Source organism: Eupeodes corollae, chromosome 1 (assembly GCF_945859685.1).
Source record: "Eupeodes corollae chromosome 1, idEupCoro1.1, whole genome shotgun sequence".
In the NCBI taxonomy this organism is placed as follows: Eukaryota; Metazoa; Arthropoda; class Insecta; order Diptera; family Syrphidae; genus Eupeodes; species Eupeodes corollae.
Window position 1 is genome coordinate 131,656,026 of NC_079147.1, and position 16,131 is coordinate 131,672,156.

General features: G+C 30.2%; 1 protein-coding gene across 5 annotated transcripts; it reads left to right on the plus strand.

The window, feature by feature from the left end:
• The first annotated feature begins 570 nt into the window (after positions 1 to 570).
• LOC129938339 (transmembrane protein 165) lies at positions 571 to 15,784 on the plus strand. 5 transcript variants are annotated; one of them, XM_056045820.1, is made up of 6 exons: positions 571 to 680; positions 7,582 to 7,894; positions 7,959 to 8,420; positions 9,455 to 10,072; positions 14,620 to 14,802; positions 14,867 to 15,784. In XM_056045820.1, the coding sequence occupies exons 2-6, from the start codon at positions 7,712 to 7,714 to the stop codon at positions 15,044 to 15,046; spliced, it is 1,626 nt and encodes a 541-aa protein (XP_055901795.1). In that variant the 5' UTR covers positions 571 to 680; positions 7,582 to 7,711; the 3' UTR covers positions 15,047 to 15,784. The 5 variants fall into 5 exon arrangements, with proteins under 5 accessions (XP_055901795.1, XP_055901799.1, XP_055901798.1 ...); XM_056045823.1 differs by lacking the exon at positions 571 to 680 and adding an exon at positions 938 to 955; XM_056045821.1 differs by lacking the exon at positions 571 to 680 and adding an exon at positions 1,110 to 1,249.
• The last annotated feature ends 347 nt before the right edge of the window (positions 15,785 to 16,131 follow it).

Sequence of the window (16,131 nt, forward strand, 5' to 3'; positions counted from 1 at the left end):
GCATGTGAGGAACTTGAAATTTGTTTTGTTTGTATTAATATACATATTTATTACTCCAGCACAAATTCTATAATAAATTCAGCGGACAGTCTACCTGCAACCTGCAAACCAATTAAAAAAAAAGTAAATGTAAAGCCCCATGGATCGTAAGCCTATTCTCCTTTGAAAACAAATATTCCTAATGACATCTCGGAGTCAATGTAATCTATCGTGATCAATTACTTTTTTAAGGGAATGCTAAACTCATCACAAACTTTATATTGAAAAAAGAACGTTCGTGGTTTTCTTATAAACACACAATTCAACATTAAAAGATATGGTAAAGTACACAAGTACAGTTAGGTAGGGGTCTCAATAGAATCTGTTTTAAATATTAAGGAGAGAAAACATATTTAAGTCATAGAACAAAATATTTTCTTTTTTTGTATTTCGTTTTTGATATCCCAACTGTTTTAAATCAGCTAGTTTCGTATTCGTAAGACACTATTTAAAAGTATATGAGCTTGAACGCAGCCAAACATTTTATTTTTCGGTTCAGCGGCAAACAAATTAAATTTTCAGATTTCCGCGTTGAAGCCGGCCATTGCGTTGACATTAATGACAGTTTATAAGCAGGACGACAACGAATTGTGTGTCGTACCGAAGTCGCTGTCATCGACTCTGTAAAAAAATCTAAAATAGTAAGTAGCAATTTTTAAAATTAAATTATAATTGTTACATGATGTGCTCTTGCCAAATTCCTATACTAAACAATTAAAATGTCGTCCGCAATTAAGGGAACATTTATTTAAATAAGTATATGTAGATAATAAAATGAACGTCAGCCGCGATATAATAAAATGAATCCCAAAATAGAAGTGGAACGTATTTTCATTTTCTTGACAACGCAATTGCGATTGCAATAAATATAACATATTTTAAAAATGAAGATATAGTGGCACGATTTTTTGCAGAAGTAATTTATTTTTGATTATTAATAACTTATTGATAGAATGATAGCTCATCTTTTATCCACGAAATTAATAAATACTATTAGCTTTACTAGTGATGATGTTTTGTGCGCACAAATTAAACAATTGTTGATAACTTATTTAGTTTATTGATCTTAGATTTAATTAATTGTCGAAAGACTGGTTTGCAAAATGAATGTGAATAATTAAGCAATAGACAACAGTCAACTTTCAATTTACTCTTTCAAATATGTATTAGCTAAGTTTCGTCATGGATTACCAGCATCTTTAAACAGTAGGTAAGGGATGCGAGTACCTATGTAAAGCTTTCTTTCAAATAGATTTGTGTTACAATATCTCGGTTGTTAGGAGAAGAATTTTATAGATTTCTGATGTTATTTGGACTTGGGTAATCATTCAGGGATCGTATGGTTGGAGATAAGCAAAAAGAAACTGAGTCCGGATTCTAGCTTATTTTGTTATCAATTTATCTTATGAGGTGTCTACGTTAAGAGGGAGAGTTTTTGATAAGGGTTGTATAATATTGTTTTTGATGCCTGCGAAATCAAATACGAAGGAATAATAAAGAAATAATTTAAATATTTGTATTGAACATTGAAACAGTGTTTCAAATGTTTGTTTTGTTGTCAATGTAGCCGGGTATTAGAAGCCCTGTACTAGAGTAAATATTTATATTTAAGCAAAAGTTTATCTTTATTTGTGTTCGAAAATTATTCTATTTTGTATTTCTTTTTGGTGAATAAAACTGGTTTTTCAAGTTTTTTGTGCTTAATTTATATTAGTTGGTGATCACACTTCACCTTCTTTAGGTTTCAGAAAACTTGATAAATAAAATATTTTATTTCAAAACAATAGAAGTCAGTCAATGCATCACCAATCCACTTGCACTTGAATCTGTTTGGTTATATAAATTTAAAATTGATCTTCAATTGCACAGACTAAAATTGGCTCGTATTAGTTCGCAGAATAAAATTGGGTGGTTTCTTTATGCTCAGGATAAGAAATGGCAAAAATATTAGCAATATGATTTGGAAAATGAATTTAACGAAATGAATGATCATAGTTTACAACACAGTAAGCCAATTAAATGTCTTGAATGTCTTATCAATAAATCTAAAAATTGAAAATAGATAAATCTATGTAACTATTAAATAACAATATACAGTGTCGAGCAAAACTCATGGTATCCGTGTGTGTAAGACAAAATTTTTAATGTATGTTTTGATTTATTCAAGTTTAAGTTAAAACAAATATATCAGCCCATAAAAACAATGGTGCAAAAGTCTTGGCACCCTAGAAAGAATTTAGTTCCGTTTTGAATGTTTAACTAGCATGTGGGGCGTGTTGCAAGCGATCCATAACTTATTATCTGTAGCCATATGTTGAGGATAGAATGTTGAGATTTAAATGTGTCTACGATCCCAAGTTTCACTGCATTTTGTTCTAAGCATTCTTTAAAAATGTTTAAATAGCCCTTCTTATTTATAATCCCTTCAATGATTTTCAAATTCCCGATACCACTGGTGGAGTAGGTGCACCACCATACCATTACACCACCGCCACCGTGTTTTACAGTTTTAATTGAAGGATTCGCCTGTTTTCTCCACACTCTAATACGCCCATATGAGCCAAAATGTTGACTCGTCGAAGAATATTACGTTGTTCAAAAATCTATTTGATTTATTTGTATACATACATATTTGCAAATTCCAGTCTTTTATTTTTATTTATTTCACTTACAAACGGCTTTTTACGAAGTGTGCACGACTTAAACCCAGATCCCAGGAGCGATCTTGCAAGTTCCCATGTAGGAACTGTTTTATTTAAAGTAATCTCTATATCGGCAGCAATCTTTGGAGCACTGGAACCGATAAAGTGCAGAAGTACCTAGACTTTTGCACAACTTTGTTCATAGATTCCATCGTTCTATTATTTTTTGCTTAAAAATGGAATGTTTCTATTAGTAAAACAAACAATAAGGTTTTCTCATAAGTAGTAAAAAATATCTTGATGCATGAAAATTAATTCCTTACGTTTTCTTTTCTTTCAAAGCTTTTAATAAGAGCACTTTGAGTACCATGACCTATGCTCGACACTGTGTATGTGTTATGCCGCCCATTTTGTCAAAATATTATATTTTCATTTTTAATTTGACTTTTGTATTACGATTGTGACACAGTTCATAACGGCCTAAATTCAACCAGAAACATTATCGAGTCAATTCGTTTATATAGTTTTTATTCTAAACATAAATTACGTATAGTTTTTTTTAAGGGATAATATCAGTTATAATGATGTGTACTATGCTTAAAAAATTCACCTTATTTCACACTGCCTTATCTGATGTCATGTTAAGTTAAACATATTACTTGCACGTAGATGATAACAAAAATCAAAAAACAAATATTTACCTACTTAAGCTGTTGTTATTTGAAGATTTCACATGACTAAACTAAATGATTGTGAGAATTTTACAGCAACAAATCTTCTAAAATTTTATTAAACATATTAATGTCGTCAAGACGCTGCTCAGCAACAAATACACCCCTATTCAACTGATTACGCACCAACATTTTTGAAAATACTTTTTACATTTTTTCCAAATAAATGTTAAGAAAAAAATCAAAATAAATATCCAAATAAAACTGCAAGTCTTGTTTTCGCCCACTTGTAAAGTATTTCAAACGTAAGGAAGGAGTTTTTATTTTAAATTAAATGAATTGGTACAACGGCAATTTAATCCTGTATTATGAGAGCTTTTGAATAAAAACGCAAGTCTCAACATTTTTAAGAGGTATTTGAGTTCGAGCCATCTTAAAGAAATTAAACTTAAGAAATAGCCCCTTCTTGACGAACAAAACAACGGAAAGTTATGCTATTAGAGTTTTTAAAAATTAAATTATCTGAAAAAGAATGCTATCACGATAAAACTATTTAATTTCGGTGGCCCTGATTGGTCGACCTTTTATTTTCACGATATGAGAAAATCAAAAGGTTTTCAAAGCTTCATCACAACTGTGAATTAGTTGTTGCTATAATGACAGCTGTCAGTTATTATGTAACAGTATAAGTTGAGGTCGTAACATACAAAAATGACTGCAGCTGGGTATAATAGAATCTTGGAAAGACATTTTCCTAAACTTGGCCTACCAATATGATAACGCCTATTTATTCGGTGCGTATAATATCAGCTTAAACAGAAAAGCATAATTTGCAGTTTTTTCAATAATTCCGTACTCATCTGATCTAAACATTTTTTAATATACTTAGGAAGTATTCTTGCGGAAGCAGGTCTTCCCTCTGTTGAGCAACGTTTCCAATAAATCATCTCGAACTTAGTTGTAAAATTGGTCTTCTCCACAAATTCAGTTATTCATAAAGACATTCATCAAGCCATGAATCTTAAGTGCAAAAAACGTATTCCATCTGCTTTAAAAACAATCCTCGACAAAACTTGAGAAATGGATATACCAACAAAAACTCCAAAAAACTCAACTTTATCATATCCTTTATGGAATATAAAAGCCGATTCATTTGTATTGAGCCTTGCTCACTACAATAAAACAAATACAAGCAATGCGGTATACCAATCACTATTCTCAAGTATCTGATCAGAACTTATAACTAAAATAATATAATAAATAAAAGATAATACATCGTTTGCAGTCACATTTGAAGATGGCCCAATCCTCAATATTGGCATCTTCCCGGAATATGATTCAATTTTCACCGCAAAAGACTTTGCTATTCTGCAAGCAGCTAAATCAATAAGAAATTCCAACGATAAGTTGGTAATATGCTCTGATAGCATATAAGTCCTGAAAGCAGTTAAAAATCCAAACAACTATTTAGATCTTATTTCCGCGATAAGGAACAAGATAATAATTAAGCCGAATAAAATAAAACTGATGTGGAAACCAGGATATTCTAATATACGTGGAAACGTAGAAGCTGACAAAGTAGCAACCTCTACCTACAAATCACCAGTGTATAAATTCAATATACATATTTACCAAAAAAGACCTGAAAACCCAAATACTAAACACCTTGAGAAGAAAACAAGAAATCGAATGGAGCCTATACCACAACCATTATAAAATAAAGTTAACGAACGTAAAACCTACCCTCAGTACCCTACAAACGTATCAAAACAAAAAATCTAACTACATCCGCTTTAGACTTGGTCACACCTCAGCAACTCACAAACACCTTCTAAACAAAAACAATGCACCTATATGCTCCACCTGCAATACAACCATGAGTTTAACTCACCTCCTCGAAAACTGTCAATCATCCGTTTAAAGACAAAGAACCCTTAATTTCTGCAAATTAGTTAGCGTTTAGCGAAATTTTGTCGATCTACATCAAAATGCAAACCGCTACAAATTTACGAAATGATTACGAGTAAAGTTGAAAGTACTAACTACCAAACTTGACAGAAACTTGTTTCATCCCAATCAAATAACAATTTTAATGTTTGTACCTATTCAGTTGACTCAAAAAATATTCAATTTTTTCTAGTAGAAAGTTTTTCAACTGGACGAAAGAAAAACTAGTGGTTGACTTTGGATAGTTATTTTCAAATTCTTTCTGAACATCTTAAAGGAGTAGTTAGCACCAACAAAAAGCACAATACCCATCAATATTTGGAAGAAATGTAAAAAGTATTTTTAATAGTTTGTGTGCATATTCGGTTGAAGCGGAGTGTATATAACCACATCTAATTAGTAATACAGATTTTATATACTTTGGAAAACGTTAGAATGGTAATCTTTTTTGATTTTTAAAAACTTATATTTTTTTATAACATTTTTTTTCACATAAAGAACATTATAATATGGTTGTCATTCTGGTAGGAACAAAATTCAAATTTGTATCTCATCCTGATATTTGTTATAATATTTAATTATTTTATTTGGTTGATGAACCTCTAAGATTTAGAACTTCTCGGCATCTTACCGAAATACTTTGATTGCAAAGTTTCGTATGATTATAGCCTATATTATTATAGCTTCAATATTCGATAAAAAACATCAAAGTTGATGTTTTTTTAGTGCAAAAGTTTTTGTATGTATGATGCTCATTTAATTACGGTAATAGAATTATGCCAACTTTTGTTCTTGATTCGAGTGGTGTATTAGGGATCGTGGCAATAAGAGCGCTGCGGGTGGCTTATTTAACTTTCACAGAGTAAAGATAGGAGAAATTTGTGTTTCTAGATAGTTATCCGCAGCTAAATGCTTACGTACAGTAATGGACAAAATTCAAAAAAACAGGCTTCCTACTAATTATTTTTAATAAAAAGGTATTTGTGAAAAGTTGGCAAATAAAAACTACACACATAATTTTTTAATAATTTATTGCTTAAATGCATTAATTAATATAATAATGAGATATAATGATACATAAATAGAAGAATTGTGATTATTATGTTGTTTCATCCTTGAAAAAATAATAGAAACAAAATTTAGACTGGTAAACTTTTTGTAGGAAGATAGTTTCTTAACGGTTAAAGTATTTGAATTTTTTTTTTATTATTTTTTAGTGGCACCAATTTGGCACATGTCTCCACAGATATGGCGTACCATTACCTTTTATGGCCATTCCATAATATTGATTTCGTTTTGTTGTAAATATTTTTTAGCCAATTTGGAACAGTGCTTCTGTCATTATCCTGCAAGAACTCCCATTTAATTGGCGTCTCTACTTCAGTAAATGGAAGCATGACTAAATTTAAGATATGACATAGTCCACAGCGCACATCTTTTTATTGATCCAAAATATTGGGCCTATACCACAGCCTCAAAAGCACCCCAAATCATAATATTTCCAACACCGTGTTTCACTGTCTTCTTTGTGTATTTTATGTTAAATTTTCTGTTCTTTGGCCCTCTTACTTACATTTTTCCATCGGAATCAAACAAATTGATCTTCGTTATATCCGAACATCATAATCATTGGCCTCAAACAATCTTACCATTTGAGAGCATTATTAGCTACTATTAAGATAAAGGAAGATTAATGACAAAAGACTTAATTTCCAAAAAAAATATTGTGTAATGTATTATTTTTCCCAACACTGTATATGATTTGTACATTATACAAATCCAATTTTGTGAATATTCAGAGCATAAGACTACAACTAATTAATTACAAGTTTTAAATAGATGTATTTACTTTAATAAGCATAAAATTAGTATGTTGCCATTAGGAGTATTACATTCATATTATATGTATGTATTTTCAAAGTCAATCACATTAAAAACAATCGCATAGAAGTTTAATCTTTTAAAGATAAATTATTTATACCCCATTTTTTTAAATTCTACTTCATTGTGATAAGATAAGGTTTATGGAGTGTGATATTAAAGAAGATCGTTTTATATTCTTAAAAGTATTTTAACAAATAAGTCACTACCGGTTGAACTCTTAAACTAGATAGTAAGATTACAAAATCTAAATAGCTTTCCAATATATGTATATCTGATAAAATTAATGTATAATAGTCTTCTCTTTTTCAACCGGATTAATTTAAAGACACAATCATTTTTTCCAACGGAAGATGCTCTAAAATAGTATAATTTAAATACAAATATTTTTTTTCTTTCAGATATAACTTTAACTTACGTCCAAGATATTAATTTAAATTATTAAAGGTTCTAAATTGACATTTAGCACATGTGATATTGGATACCTTCAACATTTTTATTTTAATTGAAACATTTAAAAAAAGCAAAAATATGTCGCAGAATCAGTCGTATTTCTGGCAGACTACTAGACACAATGTCTATTTGAAGCGTTCTGCTAAGTATCATTTGATGATGGCTCTCATGGTTGTTCTTGCATTTTCAACTGTATGCCTTGCAGAATTAGACCGAAATTTCGATGATGACAGCAGAGTAAAACAAACTGAAGAAGAAACTGTAATATTGAAGTTTTAAAGAATACAACTTTTTTTTAACCTTACCTTTTTTTGTGTTTTTTTAGAAAATGCCAATCCATCCTGAAAATGCTCTAAAACCAATAATAAATGAACAAAATGTAGGTGATTCCCCAATTGAACACAAAATTGAAACTCCAAGTACCAAGGGCACTACGAGCGCATCTAACCTTGGTTTCATTCATGCTTTTATCGCATCCATTTCAGTCATTTTAGTTAGTGAATTAGGCGATAAGACTTTCTTTATTGCTGCCATTATGGCCATGCGGCATGCAAGGCTTACTGTTTTTGTGGGAGCCATCGCAGCGTTGGGTCTCATGACTGTTCTTTCAGCAGTTTTTGGCATGGCAGCAACAATTATTCCTAGGGTTTATACATACTACATTTCAACAGCATTATTTGCAATATTCGGTTTAAAAATGCTGAAGGAAGGCTATTATATGAAAGCTACAGACGCACAAGAGGAGTTAGAAGAAGTGCAATCAGATTTAAGAAAACGAGAAGATGAGGTAAGTTGTAATTTAAATTTTGTGTATCTTATAATTCACCAGCGCTTATTTTAAACCAATATACTAAGCATTCCGAAATTATTATTTTATTTTATTCTATGACTATCACTGACATTGACATCTTTCTCTCATAAATTTAAAGTCTATTGAATATTATTCCCAGACAAGACGTTCACTTCATTGTTAATTTGTCTTGACCCTAACAACTTGTTACTAAAATACATTTTGTGATAAGTAATATAAATGTTTACCTGTAGACTTTAGCAAAGAATTTTATATGAAAAATTTTAAGGAAAGTCTTAGTTACTCATTTTTCATTTGAAGTATTTTTATTACTTGAATTTTGAAAAAGTAAATAGAACCGAACCAAAGACAATGTTTATTGTGCATTGTAAGTGCGTTTTAATTAATCTTAGACGATGTTGGGGTAAGTATTTTTCAAGCTCTTAAGTCACTCTCAGTTTACTTTCAATTGACTCAATTATTGTAAACTAAGAGTTGCTTGAATATGATAGGTATGACCTCTATATGCAGGATTGGTGTATATGCAAGCGTCAACCTAATATATACGTATTTCTAAAGCTCGGAACTATACTAAAGTATATATAACTAACTAAACGTTCAAGTTTTCCAAGTGTTTAGTTTCGTTCCGCTAGGAATTGCAACTTGAGGGTGGTTGACATTGTCACTGTTTCAATGGACTAAAGTAACTTGAATTTAAAACAAGATGCATTCTTTACGGTCCATACTTAACTCCTGGAATGTATTAAAACTTTCCTTAAACCCAAATTTTCCATTGTGTATAAATACTTTCATTGATTTTTTAACATACTAACATCTAAAAACAAAATAAGAATTTTAAGCAAATTTTTAGTTATTTTTTATTGTTTAAAATGTGTATTTGTTTTTATTTATTTTATTTTTTTTTCACAACAATAAATTGGCTCTCGCTTTCATCCAAAAATAATGATTTCTTTCTTCATAAAACAAAACTGAATCAAATCGATAAAATAAAATTCATAATTGCATCATAGCTCAAACAAAAAATGCATGGGGGTTACGAAGAAACTGATGGTAAAAAAAGCAAGCGCAAAAATAGTAACAACGCTACTACCTCCGATACAATTGGTACCCGACTTGCCTCCAATGCAGAAATGCACCACCGTCAACGAAAACAAGCTGCGTCCTCTTCAACTGCCAACAATAACAACAATGAAACCGAAAGTGATGAAGGTGATGAAAAGTCGATTCAGCGCCGTGCAATTCTTCCAATTTCGACGAATGCAATAATGAATAATCTCAACGATGAAAATACAGCACCGAAAATTTTACAAAATAACGGTAGCCCATCTTTTTCTACATCGACAGTTGAATCAACTGTTAAAATCAATACAAACTGTGATAAATTGCCATCGGGTAATGGTAAAGTATTAACTGGCGACGGGAATGGGGAACCCGCTGCTATCATAACCAGTGAAAATCCTGGTGTGCATTCAACTACCTCACACTCCTCAGTGGACCTCAATACCACAAATAGTATAAGTAATAATAGCCTAAGTAATACTACTGCTGGTCAGTCTAATGGCAAACTTAGTAATTGCGAAATTAAGACAAACGGAATGGAATTGAAACAACTTGGCAGCAAAAAACGGGTTAGCATTGGATGTTTTATGTTACCTATGAAACTATCCCTAGCAATTAAATCTTAATCTAAATTTGTGTGTCAAAATATTAATACAAAAATAAAGCACGTTAATTATTTGTCCATAATTCGAATATACAAATTAAATATATATTTGTATTGTTATGTATTTGTTTGTCTCCTAATTCGTTCTTTTTCATATTTCATTATTAATCAGTTAAGTTTTGTAATGTTATTTTTGTTTTGTGCTTTTGAATCCAAAAATACATATGTTTGACATTGTTTCACTTGCGTAAAAAACACGCTAAACTTTATCTAAGTTAAATTTTCGACATAAAGAAAACGTTAAAATTTAATTTATAGGGATAAAATGACCATCGATATTTCAGCTCAATTGACACAATGGCTTTAATATTTGTACTTAAACATATACAACAAGTATGTGGCTTACAGTGTTTTGTCATTAAGCAATTTGCTAAGAAACTACTAATGTAAAGTATATGTTTTGTCTTAATTTGTAAAAAAACGATTTTCATCGTTAATATTTAACTCTGAAACTACAATATCTACACTATTGACAAGGGCGTTGTTTCTGTTAATTTTTCTGTGAGATACATACATATGTAATTTAAAAAAAATGTGTAAATAAGTGTACATAAATTGTTTTGTTTTGAATAATTAAGAATAATTTCCCGGTTGAAACATTAGTTTCTTATTTTTTTTCGAAATCGGTTGAATAGAATAAGAAAATGTTATCGACAACTTAAGTTAATCAATTATATTCAAGTTAAAAAAGATTCAAAACATGATAACTTGTAATTTAAAATTTTTCAAATATGAGGCTAGCAGCCCTGGTAGGTATTTTTAAGGTACTTTGAACATTACAAAACATACTTTTTGTTCGTTGTATGTACGTTCGAAATCTGACTGTAGAAAATTGTACTAAAAATAAAAGCTGTGATTTTGTATTATATACATATGAACATTAGCATATTCCAAAATTTCGTGTAAAATACATATTTGAAAAAAAAAACACTTTTTATCAGATCAAAAGCATATCTACTTACCACACCGACAAGATGGAAGAAGCAGGCCAGATTCATTATAATTCAGTCTTGTTATACTTTTTATTTCGTGTGTTGTTGTATTATGTATATGTATATAAAATCTATAGTACACTTTCTTGAAAAAAAAAACGACCACGGCTATATATGGACAGCTATCTATAAACATATTGGCGTAGAATTAAAAATTTGGGCGAAAATCACCAGCGCAATCGGCCCGGCGCCACCAGAGCACACCCATTTAACAAAATTAATTGAAGGTCGCGTCAATACTTGTTTAAAAGTATATATCGTCTGCTTAAAGGTAAAAGTCACTAAGTGCAATTATTCGAGAAAAAGTCATTGTGTGTTGATGTAATCATTTCCCATAAGTATGAGAAGTCACTAAGTGAATATAACTGATATAAATGCAAATCAGAGAATGAGAAAATTCATTGTTTAACTATTGAGCGTATCCCCGTTTTCTTGTTCTTCTGAAAAATTTTGATTACGATAAGCAGACGATATTAAAAGTTAAATTACAAATCGAAATTAACATTATTTATAACTTATGCACATATATTTTCTAATTATGCACTCAAAATTATTTTTTTGACTATTTTTTGGTGTTCCTAAGTTTTTATCTATGTTTTGTAATTTTTATAAATTGCAATAGTTAGTTAGTTGAGTGGCGTGATGGTAAGTGCTTAGGACTGTCATGCCAGAGGTCTTGGGTTTAATCCCTGCCTGTGCCAGTTTTTCAAGGGTATTGTCTTTTGCGAGGAATTGACAAATTCTCCAAACATATTAGCTGTTCAGAGTCAGCTTAAAACCGTAAGCCCCCTTCATCTATGAGGACATTACTCGTACACAGCAATTATTTGGCGTTTTTCTTTTTTAGTTCAGAGCAGAGCTCGAACAGTCAAAAAAATAATTAGTGTTTCTTTTTGAGCTCTGATCGTTCAGAGCTTCGAATTCTTGTTCGTTTTTAGAGCACGCTTTGTGGGCTCAGAATAAAATAACAGAGTAAACGGAGTAAAATGCTGAACACAAACAATTTGATATTTGAAAGCCATTAAATTAAAAAAATTATCGTCAAAACAATAAAAACGGCAGAAGAGGCTAGTCAATTTAGTGTAGAAGGAAAGATAATTTAGAAAAAATTAATTGTATATAGCATTTTTATGAATCCAATTTATATCAGGAGTCAAATGTACCAACTCTATGACTGTTTTATTAATTAATTTGATTTAAAAAAAATTTGAACGCCTTCAAACAGACGACATTTAAAATCATAACAGTTTAGTGCTCAAGTTGTTTCATAATTAAATCAGAGAGCTCTGAACATACTCTGCTCAGAACTCTTCTCTGCTCGCTCAGAGCTCAGCTCAGAACTTAGGCCCATAGTATTCAATGGACTGTTGCGCCACCTTATTTATTTATGGTAAGATGAGTTAATCAGAATTTCAAACGAGAATTTTGAAATTGGCCTCATATGTAAGAAGACGCTTGACTTCAATAATTTTTTATATTTTTATATTTCTTTTGTTCAACGTAATTCAATACATTTTTCATGGTTTTCCACGAACTTTGGAAATTTTTTACCATTCCGAGTGAGGGACCTCTAAAACATGATTTTGACTTCTTCTGGCTTAGGTGCTCCTTATGTCCTTACAATACTTCTTAGTATGCTGTTATTTAAAACTTAATTAGTATATATAAACTGTAAATAGATATGCATGTATACGTAGGTAAATTTCTTAAAAATAAACTTCCAATTTGAAACAGTGTCAGCGTGTTAACGAAAACTTTCTCTGATAATTAAACATAATATTTCAATATTGCATACAATGTTGTATAAGTGAATGTATAATTTAGCTACCATCGTGTTAAGTTTTAAAGATTAAGATAAATTATTTACTTCTTTTACAATTCCTCAAAAATTTAAAGATCAATAAAAATGGCTTTGAGTCAGTTTACTTCGTCAATTAAATTTAAAAATAACTTATAAATTCTATTTGAAAAGTTGAATTTAAGTTTAGTTAAATATTTAAGTCAATTGAAATTCAATTCAATGTTTTTTTCTTAAGCACTGATTCACACAACTTTTGTTTAGTTTTAAGTTCATTGGCATAAGTCAGTGTTTGAACACCTGTAACAAAATTTTGTAATTGGTTTAAAACCATCCACCATTGAATTTCTTGAGGAAACTGTTTTTTTTTTTGTAGAGTTTAAATATTTGGATTTTAACGTGTTCAAATAAATATTCATGCAATATCCTTGTAGTGCTCTTCATACTCATGTTTACGGTAGCCCTAATCCTCCAGTGTGTCGTATTATGTTCATTCTGGCAAAACAACTTATTTTGTATGTTGTTCATGAACTTTATCGCTGAACGAAAAGCGTCCAGGATTGAACCTGGGAGGCCATTCCGTCAAACGATTAGAAAACTAAGAAAACTTAGCAAATAAAAATAAAAATGTTTCGGTGTAATTGAGTTTTGTTACAAAGCGAAAATAAAAACTCAGAATAAAAAATAAAGTGAATACGGTTATGGAAACAAAAAAGAGATAAATCAAACCCTCTATCTCTGGCATTTATATGTGTTTAAGCATTTTTGTTTTTTTTTTCTTTCTTGCTTGTAAAATCTAAACCATTATAGTTTTGTTCAAAGTTTTTCAAAAGAGTCCTTTATAATTTCAATAGACATAAATAAATTATAGTTACATCGTCAGATGCAAACAATAAAAACAGAAACAATAACAATACACCACAATAGTAAGTTTGGCAAAAGGCAATTTGTTGCAAATTTTCACAACTTCCCAAGTTTAAACAAATTTTAAGCTATCAAACAAGCGTTATCTTTCGTTGAGTTCATTTTGACATTTCAGTTATCTTATACTGGAAACGGTACACGGGACGATATTGGCAAAGTTACGTGAAGCAAATTATTGACGATATCGTTGATGATAATTGTTTTGAAGATAATCGTTTTGAAAATTACGGAATGACTCACCTGGTTTAGCAACATTTAACATACTATAGAAAAAGGGTTCAATACTAAACACAAATGTACATTTAAGATATTCAATGCAGTTTTGACTCGAAAATGTATTTTTATTTTAAAACTAAGTTTCCAAAAGGAAAAAGTAATACTTTAAAATCCTATAAATGTGTTGAGTATCTTAAAATTGTTGTCAATACTAATGAAGTGATCGTTTTGTTTGTCTTAAGCCTTTCCATACCAATATACAAAATTCGGAACGAAAGCTTTTCCATTTTAAGTTGCGTTGCATCGCGTTTTTATGATTGACTCATGAAGCACTATTAAACTCAATTTGATTTGCAAAAGCTTAGCTTGTGTTTGGCAGAGCCTTCCAACCTATTTTTTGTATATTTTTCCTTTTTATAAATTTGTATATTTTATAACTTTGTTAAATTATTTTTTCTTGACCAAAATTTATATTTATTTAAATCATATTTAAAAAAAATTTTGTTCTTTATTAAAAAATAGCTGGATCGCGAGGTGTCATCAACTTTAGTTCAAGACCCAGAAAGTGGAGTCATTCGAAAAAATGCAAAAAGATCAGGCACATATATGGCATCAAGGATATTTATGCAAGCCTTTACAATGACATTTTTGGCAGAATGGGGTGACCGTTCGCAATTGACAACTATCATTTTATCAGCTCGAGAAGTAAAATTATATCTGCTAAACTTATAAAAAACTAGACATCATACAAATTTTATTCTTGTTCTAGGATGTTTACGGTGTGATTGTCGGTGGAGTTCTTGGACACTCAATGTGTACAGGTTTGGCAGTTATTGGAGGACGAATGATTGCACAAAAGATCTCTGTTAAAACTGTAACAATAGTTGGTGGTATCGTATTTCTTCTGTTTGCCATTACATCATTATTTATGAGTCCTCAAGAAGATTAAATTTCAAATAGAAACATTTTGTAAACAAAAAAAAACATTTGGCTTTGCAAAAACAGAAAAGTTTAAAACACCCTAAAACAAATTTTGTAACACCTAAGAAACTTGTATTAATTTAGATTAAAAAGTGCCTTCATACAAGCTCTTTATAGTATTTTTCTTGCATTCAAGTGGTTGATTTCTTCCATGAAATCATTCAACTCAAATTATTTACTTTCAAAAATACAAAGTTTAAATATTCTATGATTTAACATAAACAAGAAAAGGCTTATTTAATACTTATTTTTTTGTCTGGGCGGAAAATTTTGTATGTGAACTTTTGCCCTAGTGACAACTGAATTAGCTTGAAAGCTTTTTTTGTTGTGATTAACGCCATTTTAAAGTTACAATTTTACTTCATGATTTACGGATGTATAACACAACGTTAAAATGTTATTGACTGTTTGTAAATCCTTGTATCTTGTATATCCAAATTATTTTCAGCAGACGAAATGAGAACATAACTAAGGATCTGTGAAACAGAACAGATTTTCTTTAAACTTTTTTGCAAAGTCAGAGATAAAATTAATAATTGCGTTCAATATCAAAAGTATTTAATTTTATTGTCATTTTATTTAAATAGCTTTAAAATTCTTTTTATTATTATATTTTGCCAATATACTTAATTGTGTAATTTTCTTGTATAGTATTTTATGTTACATGTATGCATTAATAAATATCAGACCGATACCTAAGAACTTACATTTGGCATCAAAGGAAACTAATTGATATTAAAGCTATTTACGTGCAGTCTAAGTAAATATTATAATAAAACGAACGTTTTCCAGAACCTACTAGAAGTATCAAGGGAAACTAATTCGAATGCATTTCATCTAGACGTTATTGATTCACTGATTTGAAATTTCCCTAAGTGCAAATATTTACATGCTAGACGCGTCGTCCATAATTCCTTATTTGTTTACATTAATTTGTTTATTGATTCAAGGAATGGTGAGCGTTCATTCAAGGAACGATAAAAACAAGCAAACAAATCGACATCAATTTTTGGCTCTCGTCGAGTTTATGAAAAAAAATAAGGGCATAGCAAC

What these genes read in the sequence shown, in the direction of transcription:
- LOC129938339 (XM_056045820.1), top strand. Translation starts at nt 7,712, where the DNA reads ATGTCGCAGAATCAGTCGTATTTCTGGCAGACTACTAGACACAATGTC. An exon ending in AACTTGGCAGCAAAAAACGG is followed by an intron (nt 10,073 to 14,619) that starts GTTAGCATTGGA and finishes ATTAAAAAATAG; the next exon opens with CTGGATCGCGAGGTGTCATC. An exon ending in TCATTTTATCAGCTCGAGAA is followed by an intron (nt 14,803 to 14,866) that starts GTAAAATTATAT and finishes TTCTTGTTCTAG; the next exon opens with GATGTTTACGGTGTGATTGT.